At 42.1% G+C, this 20983-nt stretch overlaps 1 protein-coding gene across 1 annotated transcript in view; it reads left to right on the top strand.

The window, feature by feature from the left end:
* The window catches only part of Gabrg3 (gamma-aminobutyric acid type A receptor subunit gamma3), a 602977-nt gene that overhangs the window by 354732 nt on the left and 227262 nt on the right, over positions 1-20983 (top strand). Inside the window, exons 4-5 of the mRNA XM_028894674.2 lie at positions 11288-11508; positions 13390-13472. Coding sequence (XP_028750507.1) covers positions 11288-11508; positions 13390-13472 — 304 coding nt within the window. The remainder of the gene's footprint in view (positions 1-11287; positions 11509-13389; positions 13473-20983) is intronic.

Raw genomic sequence — 20983 nt, 5'->3', positions numbered from 1 at the left:
CTCTGTGGGTGGGAGTGTTGCACCAACACTTAGTCAAATGTAGACACAATAAAACATGTGCACTCCTCAGCCCTACGCCCTCTTAACTGGGAGTCTGTGGAAAGATTTCAGAGTGGAGAGCAGGTTGGCTACCCTTACCACAGGAGGACACTGTGGGCTGCTCCTTTCTGCTACAGGAAACACGTGTGGAGTTTGGATTAGCTCCTTTTTCTTCAGCCTCTGCCTCGTGGATAGTTCATGAATAATCCACACAGAATTCACACATACTAAAGTCCCTCTAAGAAGTGGAAGATGGACTACATGGAGCCATTCCTCCATGGACCTGAAAAAGAAAGACACAGGGATATTAAATAGGAGATCAGTTTGAACAGTTGCAAGCAAAGTCTAGGTCAGGGTTGGAGTTGAAGGGGTGCTGGAATTTAATCTGACCCAGTGCCCCTTTTTTTTCAGATGAAGAGCTGCGGCTGGGGAAGGTAGGAGATACTAATGTAGGTAGTTTAGAAACATAATGGAAGAAGACATCTCTGCTCTGGGTCCCTTTTGACATACGGCATGAAGTCATACCTTGAAATGGTACCTACTCCCTCTCTCCCAGTCATGCCCAGAAAGGAGATTTTCCACAGAGCATTGGGAGCTCAGTGGCTGTGTGTGTGCATAAGAATGAATGTTCTAGGACCTTCACGGACGTGCCATTTCTGTTTCCATCTCAATAACCCAGCCTCTTGGTCCAGAGTGCATCCACCATCCACCAGCAGCAGCGTTTGTCAGCACTTTCCCTCTTGCCGTACAACGTCAGGCCTTCACTTTACACTGTCAAAAGAAGAGGAGATGCACAGAGAGCACTGGTGGGGATCGGAATCAGGAAACAAACTGAGCCGCTGAGAAGGGCCCTTGGCTGCTCTGTCTGCCACAGTACAATAAAATGCCCATTGGAGGAAGGGTGAATTAGGCTACAAGAGTTCGAAATAACTTTGACATATGAAGTAGCTTCGCTGTGATTCTTGAAATTCAGTTCTCCTACTCTAGTGTGAAATAAACAAATACATGGAAGCATGTGTGTCCTTGATGAGCTTTGAGCAGAAGTTTGTAGTCAGAAGGTTTCTCCCATCCCACCAGGACCCTGCAGTCCTATGGCCCACATATAAAATAATTACTCAGAAGCTTATATCAATTATAACTGCTTGGCCATTATCTCAGGCTTATTACTGGCTAGCTCTTACACTTAAATTAACCCATAATTCTTATCTATGTTTAGCCACTTGGGTTGGTACCTTTTCTCAGTTCAGCCTTGTCATCTTGCTTCTTCTGTGTTTGGCTGGTGATTTCTGCCTCAGCCTTTCCTTCTCCCAGAATTCTCCTTATCTGCTCACTCCACCTATACTCCCTGCATGGCTACTGGCCAATCAGCATTTTATTTATCAACCAATCAGGGCAACACATTTACAGCATACAGAACGATATCCCACAGCAGAAGGTGGACACAATTGCTGGATGGGCTCTCAAAGAGCCGAGGATTAACTCACTTGCTCCTTCACAGTGCCTAGAGATTTCACAGAGCCATACCTCAGTGCTGACACATGCAGTTGTCAGGTAAGCAAGTGGGCCACATACTAACTCTTGAGAATCACTAAGCCCAGCCTGCTCTGCTGGCATTATTACTGGCCCCTTTGACAGTGATGGCCTATCAGGGACTCCAGCCTTCCTTGGGAGACATTCCTAGCCTCTTCACATCCGTTAACTCAGAAGACCAATGTTAAAAGAAAGGAGTTAGAAGTTATATGCAGCTGTATATGCCACTCTGGCTACTCATATATCAAACTTAAGTGTGTTGAGTGTGCTCTCTATTCAGTAGAGCCACTTACTCACAAACAATCATCACACCAGATCCTGCCATCAGAAGGAAACAGGGTGCCTGCCTAATCTAGTCTGTGCTGAAGGATGCTGTCTTAGTCACTGTTCTATTGCTGTGAAAAGACACCGTGACCAAGGCAACTCTTATAAAAGAAAGCATTTAATTGAGGTTTTGCTCATAGCTTCAGAGGGTTAATCCATCATCATCATGACAGAGAGCACGATAGTAGGCAGGCAGGCATGGCGCTGGAGAAGTCCTGATCCACAGACAGCAAGGAGAGAGAAAGGGAGGGAGGGAGAAAGAGTCAGAGGCAGACTGACTGGACCTGATGTGAGCTTTTAGGTTTCAAAGGCCCTAGTGACATACCTCCTTCAACAAGGCCACACCTATTCTAACAAAGCCCCACCTCTTAATCCTTCCCCAGTAGCTCATCAATTGGGGACTAAGCACACACACGTATGAGCCTATGTGAGGCAATCTCATTCAAAATACCATAGATGGCTTTGCCATTTGTTATATCTTCTGCTGAGCATGACCTTGACCACTGCCTATCAGCATGGGCCACTGAACACCTTGGCTAGCAGTTCCCACTAAGTCACCAATGAAGTTCTCCTATGTCTGTCAACTCCACATCCTAGAGACCGTATTCCACCCTGTGTCAGTGAAACAGGCTGCTCACACTGTGTTTAGCTGGTATGTGTAGAACTTGGACCTGTGTGGGTTCTTGGGGTTTTCAAGGAGGTTCTTCAAGTGCCCCACCCCAGTGGAGTCCATAGCACTCTCACATCTCACCTAATGATGAGTGAAGTGACCAAGTCCATACCTCAGGGGAAGCAAGTTCATTTGTTTGAAGGAAAGGAGCTACACTGCTTGGCAACAGTCCAGTGAGCCCTGTGTTCTGTATCCAGCTGGAGGGTGTTACTTTTCTGTTAAAGAAAATAGACCTCTCTATTCTTCAAGGGAGACAAGACAAATGCTTAGCTCTTTCCATGCCAAAGGTCAAGGTTACCAATTTTCAGTTGACCCTCTGCATCTATGGGCATTGCCCCTGTGGCTTCAACCAACTGCAGAGAACAAGTATTTCTAAAAGAATTGCACATCAGTCCAAAAGGCAATATTTGGATTTGCTGTGTGCTGGGTACTTTGCTGAGTCCAGTGGAATGCAGTGTTATGTAGACCTACCATACTGTGATCACTATTGCATTCTCCTGGTGTTCTCCAGGGCTCATTGGCCAAGCATTGATCTCCTTGGCCCCTTCAGGCACTATGTTCCTATGCCCGTGGTGCATATGTCTGGACGAAAGATATACCAGCTTCTTTCTTGTCATTATTCCCTAAAGAACACAGTATAATAACTTCCTATACTACACTTATATGGAATTTGGCATTCTGAGCCATCCAGAGATGAGTAGACATACACAGTAGGAAGAACAGGGTCTATGCATGTACTTCACTGTGTTGTGGACAAAATGAACACCTACAGATTTTGCTGTATGAGAGGTGCTGGAACTAGTCCTCTGTGAAAACAGTGTCACTAATCAAATCCACATTGACTTTTATTGACCTGTGAGCCAAAACAAAAAAAAAAATATGTGAACATTCCTCCTCGTAGTATGTGCATTAAGATGGAAAGGGCCAGAATATAACAGTCCAACCACTGTCACACTTCGGAGACCCCTCTGGGAAGGTGCTGGAGAGGGGCTGTGTTTCTTGGTTGCCTGATGGTTCTGCCCTTGGGTAGTATTATTTCCCCCCTGGTTCTTGACTCCATTGTTGGGATTTTTTTTTTCTTTTTCAATTAACCTGTTTGATCATGGTAAATTGGAAAGTCATCATCCTTGGGAGTCTGAAGCCTTGGTTCCAGGCTGCTGTCTTCCCATGAGACATGGGAATGTACAGGTAGAGCTAAGTCTTACATTTTTATTATTTTCTTGACTTGAGGTTCTGTGTGCAGAAATTCTTAAAACTTAACTTCTTATTGGCCTAGCCAGTACCCAGCTATGTCAGCAGGTTCCTTCTCCATGTGGCACTGATAAGTCTATGTTTGCTGCCACTTCTTCCATAGCCTTCATTTTCCCTCTTTTCATTGAAAATTATGCAACCCGACCTGAGGGTGTATGTTTATATATACCTCAGATATATAGATAGATATATAGATATATAGATAGATAGATCTGAGATATATATATATATATATATATATATATATATATATATATATATAGAGAGAGAGAGAGAGAGAGAGAGAGAGAACCACTTTAGATACCTAAGTTCACAGATAGTTAATGTGGAGATTTAACAGGGCAACTCCATGTAGTTAAAAGGGGGTTTATTTTGGGGTAACTTACAGCCAGTAAAGGGGTTGGTTACAGGATCTGGGAGAGGTGAGGTACAGTCCAGCAGGATTCTCTGGAGAACTCTGACTCGGTCTGCCATGCAGCATCCAGGATCATGAGGAGCCAAGAGGGCCGGCACAGATGGATGGATCTCAGGTCTTAAGGTCTCCCATCTCAGCCATGCCCCAGGGGCGTATCATAGGTAGGCATGGCAGTTACCAGCTGCCTCAGTGAGGCAGTGTTTCAAGGTCAAAGCTGGAACAGCTACCCACTACCGATAGTAGTCCCAAATGCAAAATTCTCTAACACATACATATAGCCTAAGCAGTCCTACCATGTACTTTACATCACCTCTGGGTGACTCATAATACCAATGCACTGCAGGTGCTGTCTAATTCAAACAAGGACAGGAAATTCTGAATATGTTCAGTACAGGTTCGGTATTTTCCATCATACTTGGTCCAATTTCCAGATGTGGAGCTTCAAGTAAGGAGGACAGACCACAGTTACCATAGCTGAGAGTTTTCAGTGTGCCCCTAAACCCCTTTAGTAGTTTCAGTGCTGGATGTGCTATCTCTACATAGCTGTTTTTCAGGCTCAGGACAACTCTGGATGATTCTGTCCTGATGGGGTAAGGGCTGTTGTTGCTGTCTGCCCTTCCAGACTCTGTGATGGCTTCCTCTTTTCTCTTTTACAACTGCTTTCCAACTCCCTGCATTTGTTCTGGAAGAATTCTTTTCCCATGGTAAGTTCCTAAGCACAGTCATAGCACTCAATATGTGCTCATTAACCTTATTTCCCACCTCTGCTCAAAGAGCTATATGCTCATTAGACATTCATTCTGCCTTGTCACGGGCCAGATTCAATGTGTTTAACCCATACTTGTCACCAAGCTGCTAGCTTTTAGTCCCAAGTTCATGACTCCTATGTCAGTCAATTTTTCTTTTATATAAAATAGATTTTTTAATCATACCATATATCTCCCTACTTCTCCCAGTTCTGCTCCACCTCCCTTCCCATCTGGATACACCCGCTTTCTATCTCTCCTTAGAGAACAAATAGGCATCTAAGGAATAATAATGAGATAAGAAAAAAAAAAAACAAGAGTGAACAACTGGAAGTGGGACAAAACAAACAAAGAAAAAGCTCAAGAAATGAATATTGATGCAGAGACACACGTGTTTACACACATGGGAATCCCTTACAAACCTCAAACTGGAAGCCATAATAAATAAACAAACAAAAAACCATTATGAGACAAAGAATCTCCTATGATGCTATTGATTTCGTTTTCTGTTGGAGACCTACTGCTAGGCATGGGGCCCACCCCCTTAAGAGTGGTTTGTGAGACTCATTTGGAGAAAACTAATTTTTCCTTTGGGAGCAGTTATCATCTGGAGATAGGTTCTGGGCTAGGGATAGGAGCTTGTGTCCACTTCTCCTTTCAGTTCTAGGACCACATCTGGTGCAGACTCTGTGCATGCTGTCAGTCTCTGTGACTTCATATGCATAGCATCTCTGATGTGTCTACAAGGCCTTGATCCCTTGGTGTTCTCCATCCCCTCTGGCACTCTTTCCTCCTCCTCCTCCTCCTCCTCCTCCTTCTCCTCTTCCTCCTCCTCCTCCTCCTCCTCAGGGTTCTCTGAGCTCTGAGGGGAGGGATTTGATGGAGATATTCCATTCAGGGCTGAATGTTCTAAGGTCTCTCACTCCCTGCATATTGTGTGGCTGACAGTCTCTATATTTGTTCCCATTTGCTGTAGGAAGATGCTTCTCCGATGATGGTTGAGCAAGGCATTGATCTTTGAGTATAGCAGAATGTCATTAGGATCCATTTTATTGCTACGTTCCTTTAGCAGAACAGTATTTGGTTTTCCCCTGGGTCCATGACCTATCTAGTCTCAGGTTCGTGGCCACCCAACCAACACTAGATATGGGCTATATCTCATGGAATGGACCTTATCACAAATCAGATGTTGGTTGGTTACTACCATAAGCTTTGTGCTACACTGCACCTGTATATCTTGCAGACAGGTCACCATTGTAGATCGAAGGGTTTGTCGCTGGATTGTTGTTTAACTTTCTTCTTTGGTAGTGTGCAGAGCACCTTTCAGTACCATGAACACTCATCAGTAGGGGTAAAGGCTCTAGATAGGCACCAGCTTGAGTTCTCTGTGATCAATGAATTGTGTAGCTGTTGTCTTCAACAATAGGCCCTCGCCAGAAGCAATAGCCTGTGTTGTTTGAGGTCTCCCATGGGTCCTCTATGGTCAAGACCTCAATTAGGTATTCATCCATTCCTAGTATTAGAAGCTTCTTTGGGTGATGAGAGGTGTCCAGTTGGGGCTCTGTTTCCCCTGTTATTTGGAGATTTCATTTAGATTGCCTTCATATATGCATATATTTTAGGGAGCTTCTACTGTATTAGGTTTTCATATGATCCTTCAAATGACCCTTAGTTTTAGCTGTCCCTCCCTGTATCTGCTCCCTTACTCTCCTCTTCTCTCCCTCTTTCTCTTTGATCCTCCAAGTATATACCCTCCCCTGTCTATCCATAACTATTCTGTTTCCCCATCCATCCCTCTAGTCCCTTCTCTAGACCTAACCTCTGTGGTTATATGGATTGTAACTTGCTTATCAGTGACTTAACAGCTAACATCCACATATAAGTGAATACACACCATATTTGTCTTTCTAGGTCTGAGTTACTTCAGTCAGGATGATTTTTTTCTAGTTTCATTCATTTACCTATGAATTTCATGATTTAATTTTTTTAACTGTGGAGTAATATTCCATTGTATAAATGCAACACATTTTCTTTATCCATTCATACCTTGACAGACATCTAGGTTATTTTAAACTTCAGGCTATAATGAACACAGCATCAGTGAACATAGTTGTGCAAATGTCTCTGTAATAGGATGAAGCATCCTTTGGCTGTATGTCCAAGAGTGGCATAGATGGATCTTGAGGTAGATCAATTGCCGCCTTCATGAAAAAATTGCCTCACTGATTTCCATAATGGTTGTACAAGTGGCTACATTCCTACCATAAGGGATGAATGCTGTCTTTGTCCCATATCTTCAGCAGCATAAGCTACTGTCTTTTGTTTTCTTGGTCTTGGCCATTCTGACTGATGTAAGATGAAGTATCAGAGTAGTTTTGATTTGCACTTTCCTGGTTACTAAGGATGTTGGATTTTTCTTTAAGTGCTTCTCAGCCATTTGAGTTTCCTCTTTTGAGAATTCTGTTTAGATTTGTACCCCATTTTTAATTGAGTGTTTTCTTGATGTCCTGGGTTTTTTTTTTTTGAGTTCTTTAAATATTTTGAATATTAGCCCTCTATCAGATGTATAGTTGGTAAAAATCTTTTCCCATTCTTTAGCCTTCTTCTTTGTCAAAATGATGGTGTCCTTTGCCATGCAGAAGATTTTCAGTTTCATGAGGTCCCATTTATTTGAGGTTTTTTGTTTGTTTGTTTTGGTCTTTCAAGACAGGGTTTCTCTGTGTAGCCCTAACTGTCTTAGAACTCACTTTGTAGACCAGGTTGGCACCTGCCTTTGCCTCCCAAGTGCTAGGATTAAAGGCATGTGCTACCACCCCAGGTGAGGTCCCATTTAATAATTTTGTTCTCTCTCTTGCCAATTGGACTCCTGGAGCTCCACCTGGGCCTTGGCTGTGGATCTCTGCATCTGCTTCCACCAGTCACTGGATGAGAGTTCTATCATGACACTTAGGGTGTTTGGCCATCTGATCACCAGAGTAGGTCAGTTTGGGCTTTCTCTCAACCATTGCCAGTAGTCTATAGTGGAGGTATTTTTGTGGATTTCTGGGGACCTCTCTAGCACTCTACTTCTTTCTATTCCCATGGGGTCTTTATCTATCATGGTATCTCTTTCCTTGTTCTCCCACTCTGTTCCTGATGCAGCTGGGACTTCCCGCTCCCCTAAGTGGGACCTCCCACTCCCCTAAGGGATTATATAAGCAAGAGATATTGAGACCATGATTGGAAAAAGCACAAGGACAAATAGCCAAACTAATGAAAACACATGAACTGTTAAACCAATAGCTGAGGAGCCCCCATGGAACTGGATCAGGCCCTCTGGATAACTGAGACAGTTGATTTGCTTGAGCTATTTAGGAGGCCCCAGGCAGTGGATCTGGGACCTGACTTTGGTGTATGAGCTGGCTTTTTGGAACCTAGGGCCTATGCTGAGACATTTTGCTCAGCCTTGGTGTAGGAAGGAGGGGACTGGACTTGCTTCAACTGAATCTACCAGGCTGGGCTGACTCCCCAAGGCAGACCTTGCCTTGGAGGAGGTGGAAATGGGGGGTAGATTTGGGGGGAAGGCTGGGAGGTGGGAGGAGGGAGGACAGGGGAATCCATGGCTGATATGTAAAATTAAATTATTTATAAAATAAAAACATTTAAAAGAAAATTTTGTTCTTAGTGCCTGTGCTATGGGTGTTCTGTTCAGAAAGACATTTCCTGTGCCAATGTGTTCAAGACTGTTGCCTACATTTTCCTCTATCAGATTCAGTGGATATGGACTTATTCTGAGGTCTTTGATCCATGTGGAGTTGAGTTTTGTGCTGGGTAATAAGTATGGATATGTTTGGATGCTTCTCAATGTACTCACCCAGGTTGTCAGTCTATCTTTTTGAACCCTGTTTTTATATCTGTCAGAATAAAAGAGAATATATGAACAGGAATCACACACACACACACACACACACACACACACACACACACACACACACACACACTTACTCATTTGCTTATTTCCATCTCATACTCTTCCTTGTGTTTAGGATCGCCTATTAGATACATACATTTTGGAGGTAGCAGCCTTCTATAAGGGCATGTTTGGAAGATGTATGAGTGACACAGAGACTTATGAAGGTCATCTGTTTGCTGAGACATCACAAAGCCCCTGATAGCTTGTGAGTTGACATTGGATTGAGTCTTCTGGGGAAGTTTCCTGATCAGCTTTTTCCTGGCTGCTCAGAAGCTCACATAAACTCAGCTTCTCTGCTCTTAACTCCCCCTTCTCTGAAGGTGAAGGCCTGGACACTGCTCTGCCCTGTTTTCTGTTTCTAGATACTTGTACCACAAACTGAGGTATGTATAAAGAATAGACATTTTCTCAGGCCACATTTCTGGAAGCTGGATGCCAAGGGCATGGTGTCTTACTAAGTCTTAACACAGCACAGAGGAGGCAGGTACCACATGGTGAGACAGAAGCCTGCTGCCTTCAGTCTCTCTTCTCTTAATTACCAATTTCTGGACTTAACCAAGATGTATTTAATTTTACATTTTTGTTCATTTTGTATACCCTCCCCCTTCTCCTTCTCTCTCCTATTCTTTTCCTCCCTCCCTCCCCCTTCTCTGTCTCCATCTCAAACATGGGACACAGTGCATCTGTGGAGGTCAGAACACAACTTTCAGGAGTTCAATCTCTCCTTTTACCATGGTTCCCTTGGGATCAATCTTAAATCTTCAGGCTTGCACAACAAGAGCTTTTCATGCTGAGCTGTTTCACTAGTCTGTCTTCCTCTTCTTGAAAAGCCATGAACACCATGATAGGGACCTTACTTAGCCTGACCTAATCCAAATTACACTCCAGACACTAGACTCAAATGGAAATTTTCCTGCATGTGGACTTTCAGTGAATGCATACAACATGCTTTTGGTTTTCTCTGAGCAGAATCCAAACTTTTTTCTGTGTGTGTGCATGGTATTATGACACTAAAACACACAATTTTTTAACTTAATATTTGTCTTATTTGACTAGAAAACAAGCTCCCTGATGACCATGACCTTTTCTCCTTATAAGTGCTGCTTCTCTGAGGGCTACAGGGCCTAGCATGGTCAATGTTATAAAGCAGTGGTAAGGGAAACATTAGTTAATGGAACACTAGCTGAGTCTCAGGGGCCTTCTTTTCCTGGAAGCTTGATTGAAAGGAGAATTACCTAGTTCATTGAAAGCTACTGAGTTCATGTTCTACAAAGCAAGAAATTTATAATACCTAATACATAATGGGAACTATGAAAGAGCAAGCTTTTGAGATCAACCCCTAAATCCACCTGTCCCCAGACCTATGGTGATTCTTCACATTGTGGTTACAAAACAGCCTTAGAAACAGATGAGGCAGAGATATTCCTTGTATTCTGTAGTGCTCTTGGCCCTGTCTCAATTCTCTGATCATCACAACAAAGTCATATTGGGCCTGTGAACCCTGGAACAACAGTTTTCAACACTGGATCTTTGCCTGTGTGACCCTAACCTCCACCACCACCACTCCCCCACCCCATCCTCCCACCCCTAACCCCCAGCCTTCTGTTAAAATCGAGATTGCCTTCGGTGGCTCTTCACTCCAGTTTTGTACTGTTTATTTCTTGTACTTCCTCTTCCTCCTAAGGTTGTGTGATTTGGGAAGACTGTTGAATAAAATGATGAGTCATTTCATGAGTTAGTATTTGTAAGTTACTGGCTCTTGGTGCTTAGCATCCACATTTCCGTTTCATCATTTTGTTTACACATTTAGGAAGGGGACATTTTTTTCCTCATTGTATAGAGCATTGGCTCTGAGTTATCACACAAGGTGTCCAAGTTTAGGTTAGTTTAGGTTCTGCACCAAGTCCTGAAGTGTGTAGTGCTCTCTCTTCAACCCCCATCAAATTGTATATTCTTAATGCAATTTAAGGTTAACAAAACAATGCATCAAGGATTCCATCATATTGTTTGCTGATAATGTCAATTAGTGTTTGTTGGATGTGAATATGCTAAGCCAGACAGTTTATCAGTGACTCACAAAGAGAGGAGGGGTGGGGTGAGAATGTGGAGAAAACTAAACTTTTGACCAAGACAGCAAAGCATATTGAAATTCAGTCTCCTTAAATGTTTAAAGCCCTGTGAAAGGGATGCCTCCTACAGGGAGGAAAGGATTCATAAACAGCACAAAAGTGACCAGTTCACCTACCCTGTTACATTTCATAGGTTTAAAGTTCCTAAGCACCTGCCTGTCTCCTTTCTCAGGCTGAAAGGCTTTTCAGATTGATCATAGATTAAGGGAAAGTATCTTTTCTCTGTTTCAGGAATACCAAATTGATATATTTTTTGCCCAAACCTGGACAGACAGCCGCCTTCGATTCAACAGTACAATGAAAATACTTACTCTGAACAGCAACATGGTAGGCTTGATATGGATCCCAGACACCATCTTCCGAAACTCTAAAACAGCAGAGGCTCATTGGATCACCACACCCAACCAGCTCCTCAGAATCTGGAATGATGGGAAAATCCTTTACACATTAAGGTAAGATGTTGTATAGCTCAGTTTTTTTTAAACTTTATTTTTTTATTTAAGAATTTTTTTTTATTTATTTAACATACATATGAACCACAGATTCCCCCTCTTATCCTTCCTCCTGCTCCCTTCCAGGTTTCCTCCCTGCCCCAACCCCCATCCCCTCCTCCAAAAAGGAAAGGCCTCCCATGAGAAATCAGCAAACCTGGTATACTCAGTTGAGGGAGGACCAAACCCCTCCCCACTGCATCAAGACTGAACAAGGAGTCCCACCATAGGTAATGAGCTCCAAAAAGCCTGCTCACGCACCAGGGATAGATCCTGATCCCACTGCCAGGGTCCCTCAAACAGACCAATCTATACAACTGTCTCCCATGTGCAGAGGGCCTAGTCCAGTCCCATGCAGGTTCCACATAGCTCAGTTTTTTAAACTGACTCTTTATTAATGGAATCTAAGGTAGTATTACTTGCTGCCATACCCAGGAAACACGAACAAAGAGAATAGATCTATCTATTCAAGCCCTGCTTGTAAAAAACTGGAGACCCTTTTGTTTCAAATATTCATCTTCTTGGGGCTCAGGGGTGAAAAGTATTTTCCTAGAACACAAAGGACTGCAGTAAAACCCCAGATGCGGGCTCCCTGCTGGGTAGCTGTTCTCTCCAGGATGCTGAATGTCTATGTGGACTTCTTGGGGCCTTGACTTCCAAAGACAGTACTTCCTTTATCTAGACAAATGCATTAATTCTTCTGCAGGTTAGGTCACAGGAGCTAAGGAAAGAGAGACCTTAAAGAGGCCTCTTCACAGAACTCAGAACCCCATGTGAAAGCTTGGCCTCCTTAAAAGAATAGGGGAAGGATTAAGGAACCTGACAGAGGTGACCAGTTCATCTACCCCCTATTACAGGTTTGAGGTTCCTAAGCACCTGCCTGTCTCTCTTTCCAGACTGAAGGGCATTTCAAATTGACCATATATTAAGGAAAAGTGACTTCCTTTGAAACACACTGCTTTTCCAAGGCTCCCTTAAGCATCTCTTCCTCATAGCTTCTAAAGTTCTCCTTCATTCCATATTCATTATAGAGATTTTAATTATGAGTGATCATGGCATGGAGGAGAAATTGTGATTCCTAACACTAAAGTTCCCACAGCACCAGTAGACACACACTGACATCAAAATGTGAAGGCATCACCAAAGCCCAAGGGAAGGAAGCTTCCAGACAGGGACCAACAGAAAGAACAGCAAAGAAGCAAAGAACCACAGCATGTTTGGTGATGCCAAGGGCTAAGAAAGACAGAAACTCTAACCAGCTTCTCATCAATCATGAAGGACTAGGAAGGAGACTCAGAAGAGTAGTTGATCCTGAGCAAAACAGTCCTGGGCCTGGCTGGTTCTAAATCTATGATAAGAATTTTGACACACAGGGAACATGAAATGTACTTGAATAGTACAGCTGCCACCTGCCTAGGGCAATAGGGGGAGGTAGCCAAAGAAGAAATGCCATGGAAGTGGATGGATTTGGCCTAATACCTGTGTGGACCAGCACACCAGTTTCAAGTGGAAGGATTTTATTGGAACAAATAGAAACTGTGGCTTTGAAAACAACAGCTGGTTTTTCCCCACTGTGACTTGGCTTGTGTTTCTAGGCACCCCTGGAGTTTTCCTAGAATTCCCTCTACTTAAAAGCAAAACAGAATAGCACAGTACGAAAGCAATCAGAGGGCCCCACTTAATGAACCAGAGTGAGGGGGACAGTGTGTCCTGGCATTACCCCCCACCATCACCACCAGCATGCATGCATGCATGCATGCATCTGTAGCATGATGCCTTACGCACCTTGGAGGCCTTGGCTATGCTGTTGCTGATCCCAAATATTACTGGTCTCTTTCATAGGCTCACTATCAATGCAGAGTGCCAGCTGCAGCTGCACAACTTCCCCATGGATGCTCATGCCTGCCCCCTGACCTTCTCTAGCTGTGAGTACACAGGGGATTTGCATCTGGGTGGGGAGCTCTGGGGCTGGATCTGGCTGGACTGGGTCTGGTTTCCAGTGTACAGCCCTGCAGTTGGGTGACTCTGTTACGACACAACCAAAGAAAGCCAGTAGCAGTTGTGTCGCTGGCCACCAGGATGGTTTTACTCTAGGCTGCATCACACAGAACATTGCAAAACAGGTAAATTTGATTAAAGAGTGAGTGGCTCTGTTACTGATGATGATATTGAAGGATTCAGAGGCTAACTGGTGCATTCACTCCCCAGGGAGACCAATGCTAATGAGCTATGCCTATTTTTTGCAATTTTTGGCCACATTTTTTAGGTTTAATATGTTAAAGATTTGCCTTTTAATGAGGAAGGTCAGCTTTTCCCTTTGAATGTACTTATATGTCTTCTGGAACAGGTGGTGATTGATTTAGATCATTTCTAATGCTAAGTGCCTGAGCGCACCCACAAGGAAATATCACATATCAGATGCATTTACTGACTTACAAAGCTTTTAAGCAAAGGTCAATATGGAAATTCACCTATTGAATTTATGGTGGTTTATTTTAAATGTATTAATCACAAGTACTTACATATGTATGTAAGACTCACAAACATTTAAATAACTGTATTGGCTTTCTTTAAAACTGAATATAAAGCATGTCTGGCAAGTCTGAGGGAGCCTCAGGCAGACAGACTGTGGTATCAGGGGACAGACACACTTTAGAATTGGTTTTAAGTTCAGAAGAGTTCAAGATGCAACACAGAGTTTAACTGACCTCTTAGACTTGGCAAAAAAAAAAAAAAATGATCTCATGTAAAGAACAGCTATTGACTAGCTGAATCGAAACTTACTGTATTTGTTGATAGCACAAATGGCTGGTGTCCAGCACTTGAATGTGCCTGTCTCTGGTGTGGTAAGGTTGCATACAGATCCCTAGGCAGTTGCTCCCTGTATTTAAAAGTCAGAGAATGGCAGACTCTGTAGCAGTCTTGTGAGCTCTTCGGGCACATGTGGACACATGGCATGATTCTGAGTGATCTATGCAGGCCGTGTTTATCACCCCCAGCCCCCGCTGCTTCTGCTGTCCTTTCCAATATGGCGGCATGCCATTGCCTCATCTACTGAGTGTGTAATTTAAGTGGTTACATTATACTAACAGGCTTTCCATTCGCTCTTTTTTCCAATCTCCTACTCAAGTTTAGATTTCTTTACCACATTTTTGATGACTTCTATTTTGAAAAAATTTCAAAACTATTCGTCTCTGTGGGACAGCTTTACACAATTAGTTTCTGAGTCATTTATCAATTTGAATTAATGTTACCTAGGACCTCTTCTAAGAATTTCTTTGTGAATTTATTGAGGCCTTCTGCTTTCTAAGCATGCATTGAACTTACTAAATTTGCACCCATCTTCCCATCTTTGCAAGTGATTCCCGTCCTCACCCCAGGGTAATTATTGATCTTGTTTGTATCACTGCATATTAGCTGCCTGGTCGATAATTTCATAGTTGGTGTCTGGTCTCTTTTACTCAGCTGGATGTCACTGTGAGTCATACATGTTGGCACATTAGTTAGTGGTTCCTTTTTCTGTCACTTTAAAGTTTAAGCCAGAGAAGCTGGGTTATACATATGGTGTGAACTTAAGTCTATACATTCTTGCAATTTCAGGCTCCGGAGTATAAATTCATAAGTTAGAAAAGCACTTTCGCTCATGCATCCCTTCACAGGCAAGGGTGGATAGGAGGCTCCTTTAGAGACTCCTTCCAGAGACCTCTAGCTGAAGGCTTTTTGCCTCTGGAATCTTACTTTCTGCCAGGGCCTGGCCTTGGGCCTGTTCTTGGTCCTTGCCTGGGTGGAATCCTCAGGCTCCCGAGGAAGCCAGCAGAGATGACAGGGATCCAAGTGTCCCATCTCAGGCACGCCCTTACAATCCTGTTTCTTCCTGTCAGTTTCCTTTACACCCTCACGCTTTCAAAACTTGTTTAACTATTCTGCAGAATCTTCTAGATCTTCCATTCCAGAACAGGATTATGTATGCATGACATTTGCTCTATTTCTAGAGAGAATATAGCTTATAGAAATAAAATTATTTTAGTGTGTAAAAAAGGATATAAAATATATATCCCTTCTGAAACTAGTTAGTAATTAGAATAAAGTACCAGGAAGCAGTCTGTTATAATTTGTGAGACCAGACATAATTAATTCTGTGTCTGGTATAGAACAGTTGTGGAAGGTGGTCACAGTAAATTAAAAGATGAGTAACTAAAATAAGAGGAGCTTTCAAAAAGATTTTTTAAAAATGTCCTCTGTGTGAGTGTTTTGACTGCATCCTTATCTGTATACCCATGATGGTCGCCAGAGGGTGCTATATCCCCCTGGAGCTGGTGTTACACCTTGTGGGTTGTGGGCGTGAACTTGGGTCTTCTGCATGAGCAGTATTCACTCTTAACTGTTGAGCTGCCACTACAGCCCCCATAATATCTGTCTTGAGGTTCTTTGTAGAACAACAATGAAGTTAAAAGACAAAATGTGTGTAAATGGCTATTTTTAGTCTTTCTTTACAGTTATTTTGAATATAGTTTATTTCCTTACTGGTTTTCTCTTGGTTAAATATTAGCATTATGAAAAAGTCTTCCTCTCTGCTTGGCTGATTGATCAGAATATATGTCCATGAACGTTATTTCTTTTGTGGTTTAATTTTCAGAAATTGTTTGGCCTTTGAAATGCTGATGGAGCTGATGTGCCACAGCTACAATGTACAAGTGCTTTTCAACTTATAGTGCAAATACATCCAGATGGATGCATTGTTGGGTTGAAAACACCCAAAATTGCAGATATATTGATTGCAACATGCTGAGCTCCATAACTCAGAAACAAAGCATTCTTCAGTGCCCATTTGGCACACTTAGTGATTACAAGGTTGGTTGGTTGCTTTGGATGCTGCTGTTGTTCAGAGTCACCAGAGAGAACCATGTGGATGCAACAGCCTGGGGAAGACCCATATGTTATGAAAGGTGTTTTAAAATTGTATATTGCTTTCACAGTATTCTAAGGTAGAAAAAATTGTCTAACCATCATAAGAAACATTGGAGGTATATATACATATACATATACGAGTGTGTGTGTGTGTGTGTGTGTGTGTGTGTGTGTGTGTGTATGTGTGTGTAATGAGTACAGAGGGAAGCAACAGCAAGTGTGTGGAGTCAGTTCTCTCTTCCCTATATATGAGTTCCTTGATTCACTGATTCATCTCATTAATCCTCTGTGTATTTTTATCATAATTTTAAAGTGAAACAAATATTATAAATAGTAATTTAGCCAAGGGTGATATACAGGGAAAGTAAGTACATAAAGAAGTTACAAATCATAAAAGTTAGTAAATATAAGTTGAAATCAGAAAGAGCTATAACTATATTATTAATCATTATTAAAATGGCTGAAATACAGCACAGTGGCAAGAAAGTAGAAGACACTGGACATTCTGTTGATGGGAATATTAAAATGGCAGAAATAGAAAAGAATTTAGAAGTTCCTTTCAAAACGAAAACCACACTAGGAGAACTAGATATTGCATAGTTAGACATTGGGCCCTGAGAAACAAAGTATATAATCATGTAATCATGAAGACCTACTTATGGATATTCATGAAGACCTATCTATGGATATTCATGAAGACCTACCTATGGATATTCATGAAGACCTATATATTCATGAACACTACTTACATGAACACCTACCTATGGATATTCATAAAGACCTACCTTGGATATTCATGAAGACCTACCTATGGATATTCATGAAGACCTACCTATGGATATTCATGAAGACCTACCTATGGATATTCGGAGCATTATTGCTTTTCTTTCCTAGAGATGGATTCTCTGTGTAGCCCTAGTCTGCCTTGACCTCCAGTCTTCCTCAGCTTCTCAGTACTGGGGCTACAGGCATACACCATCTGCCCAGCTATAATATCAATCCCTAATGGAAAACACTTTCATGCCTGTCAGTGCACAGGCTGGTGAGAAAGTTGCTCTTAGATCCTTAAGCTGGACTACTCAACAACCAAAATAAGGCAATTACTGGTTTGTGCAACAAGGTTGTTGGACTACCCCAGAATGTATGTTGAATGAAAATCCCCAAAGCCCACTCATGTGTGGTCTTCAGTATTCTTGAAGTGACTGGGAAGTGCAAGCCAAGGTAGAATAGTTGATTGAATCTAAAGAAACAAAGGCTAAATAAACAGAAGGCATCCTATGATTGAACAGAAATCTTTAATTTTATTAAGATAATAATGCTCTGCAAAGATTCAATGCAATATTTATGAAAACTCCAACTAGATTTTGGCCCCCAAATTAACAAGGTCATGCTAAAATCTTCAAAAACTTTGCAAAAATCTCCAGAATATCCAAAATATTCTTTGTTGAAGAACAAATGTATATACCTCATGCATGTGATTTCAAACTCACTAACCAGCTACAATAACCAACAAAGTGCATTGCTATGGTCAGAAAGATACACATACAGATCATGGAATGGAACTGAGTTCTGAAATTTAGAAAGTAAAAGTGCATTCATGGTCAATTAATGTTTGATAAGGGCATCACAATAATTCAGTGTGGAAGGATGGCCTTTTCCACGGACACTACTGAGATGCTGGGATTTGTATGTGCCAAGAAGGAAGCTGCACTCCAAACTGAGCTATGCAGCCATTGGAGGATAATGAGTGTAGGTCCTTGTGATTATGGGTTACCTGATGGTGGCTTAGCTCTGGAGCCAGAATTATGAATAACAAAAGAAAAAATAGACAAAGTGGTGCTGTTGTGTTGAAAACTATCACACCTCAAAGGACACCACCATCAAGATAGTGAAAGGTCAGCCTCCAGAAAAAAAAAGAGAGAGAGAGAGAGAGATAGCTATATGTCATACATCCGAAATCCCATTTAATAGGGAAGCTGTACACCTGGGAGAAATGGCATCTGCTTAGTCATACCAGGTACACTGCTCTGTGCAGTTATGAGAAATTTCTCTAAAAGAAGAAAAAATGTTAACCTGTTGTTGACCACGAATTAATTTTTCCCCTCCATAACAGCTAATCACATGTTTATCAAAATTGTCTGACTTTTTGTTATATGTATTTTGTTTTTCTCTTACATATACTCCAAGAAAGAAATACATGTGCTCTAAAGTAGCAAATGTCAGTCAGCATTCGAGGTGAGCCTCCAGGAGACATCAGGGAGTAGTGGGGACTGTGACCAACTTCATACTGTGACTGTGAGGCAGTTGTTCTTCAATGTTAGCCAATTCTAGCAGAAAAACAGTATACTGCTGTGAGATTGTGTCTCCTAGGAATGCCGGGAGCTATACCCATAAAGTTTCACTAGCATGACTGCCTAAATATGAGCTGAACAAAGACGAGGCCAATAGGCATGCTAAGATGCATGGAGAAAGCTCAAGAGGCCTCAAGCCTACGCAAAGAGCTACAGGCACCCACGGATGCTGAGGGGGAGAAACAGTCTTCTGCAGAGAAGAGCACACCGACTGGTTATCCAGTACCAAATAGTCAGCCCTGAAAACATACAAGTAATTCATACAGACTGAGTGGGTTGTTTTTACATATATAGGAATATATGTGTACACATATAAATGTATGTGTGTATAAACACACATATACATATATATGCACAAAAATGAATTTAACAACAATGGAAGAAAAAAGGAGGCCAGGAATTTGAAAGAGAGCAAGGATGGGTATATGGAGGGGTTGGATGGAGGAAAGGGAACAGGGGAATGATGTAATTATATTATAATTTCAAAAAATTGAAAAAAATTAAGATTAAAACTACTTTGCCAGACCAATTTAATTTTTAACAGAAAGACTATGCTGAGTTTTTCTAGAACTTCTCATATTTCTTAAGACTGTCAATGAATTTAGGAATATTCAGTGTAGAACTGCAACGTGTCAAGCTTAAGAACCGGGTTCCCTCCTCCCTGTTCTCCACTGGCAGCTGCTTGCTCTCTGCTCACCCACTGATTCACCTCCTAACTTCTAATTCCTCATGCCCAGATTCACATTTCTTATTCTTTCACAATATGTCTCAGGCCAGTGCTACCCTGTAAAGATAAGCTGCATGCCATTAATTTGCTTTGAGATTTTGTATGTTAGAGACAAAGAAATCAGTTTTAACACTACATTTTATTCAATTCATCTTCCTAAAACATTATCATTTTGATATGAAATTAACATGAAAATATTTATGTACTTTGATACACTAGAACAAGATATGTTATTAAGAAAGCTTGAAAACCAGAGCCTTGTACCACTAATCTACACCTGCTCCCTACAAGGGTTGTCTAGAGATGAGAGTTACCTCTACAGGCTGCTCTTAAAGACAGGCAGCCTGGACATAGGCCGACACATCACTGCACAATGCTGGCATGTCTCCATGTCAACTAACAATATTTCAGTTTCTCTGTAGCCTATGCTTGGCTCAGGCCACCCATTGTGTGGTGAGTGAACTGTCTGAGACGGGCCCAGCTGTCACCAAACAAGCACTGTAGTTTCAAACCTGTTTTTTAACATTAGTTTTAATACTAATTTTCCCATATTCCTCCCTATTTTTGCCATCCTTGGTTTCTTGTGATCCATTCATGAAATGGTCTTAACTAACTTTAAAAACAATGCTCATAACCCCACCTAAATGTTCATTACATGCTTGTGATTAATATAAGCCTCACATACTTGCAGGAAGACTTGTGATCCAGTTTGCTAAGTCCCTGTATCCTCTTTCACTACTGGGAGGCAGGCTAAGGGAAGGAAGATAATGTGTGTTCAAGGCAGAGCTACATTATTGTGCTCCTGTGTCGTGGCAATGGAGATATTTTACTGTGACAGATACTAAATAAAGATACCACTCAGTGTCCACAGAGAATTGTTTGAAGCCCCTCTCCCCAGGACATCAAACACTGTGCCGCTCAAACTTTTCAGAGAAAATGGCACAAGAGTGGCACATCAGCAGAGCACATCGCACCTCATTCTCTAAGTCATTTCTCGATTATTTGTCTTTACTACTGATCTCGTTGCTGTGACAGAATACCCCAAAACAAAAGCAATGTAAAGAAGGAAGGTTTTATTTTTGCTATGGGTTGAGGATGTAGTCTATAATGGAAGGGAGGTCAAGGTGGCAGAGCAGGAGGGGCGTGGTCATACTGCATCTGCAGACACAGTGTAGAGAGATGAATGCTGGTGCTCATGCTCCTCTGCAACCCAAGACCCAACCTATTGATGGAAGTGGTCACATTGTATCTGCAGACACAGTGCAGAGAGATGAATGCTGGTGCTCATGCTCCTCTGCATCCCAGGACCCAGCCTATTGATGGAAGTGGTCATGTTGTGTCTGCAAACACAGTGCAGAGAGATGAATGCTGGTGCTCATGCTTCTCTGCATCCCAGGACCCAGCCTATTGATGGAAGTGGTCACATTGTATCTGCAGACACAGTGCAGAG

The sequence above is a fragment of the Peromyscus leucopus genome, chromosome 1, assembly GCF_004664715.2.
Source record: "Peromyscus leucopus breed LL Stock chromosome 1, UCI_PerLeu_2.1, whole genome shotgun sequence".
Classification (NCBI taxonomy): Eukaryota; Metazoa; Chordata; class Mammalia; order Rodentia; family Cricetidae; genus Peromyscus; species Peromyscus leucopus.
The sequence above is the reverse complement of the archived record's forward strand: the minus strand, read 5'-3'. Positions and strand labels throughout refer to the sequence as shown.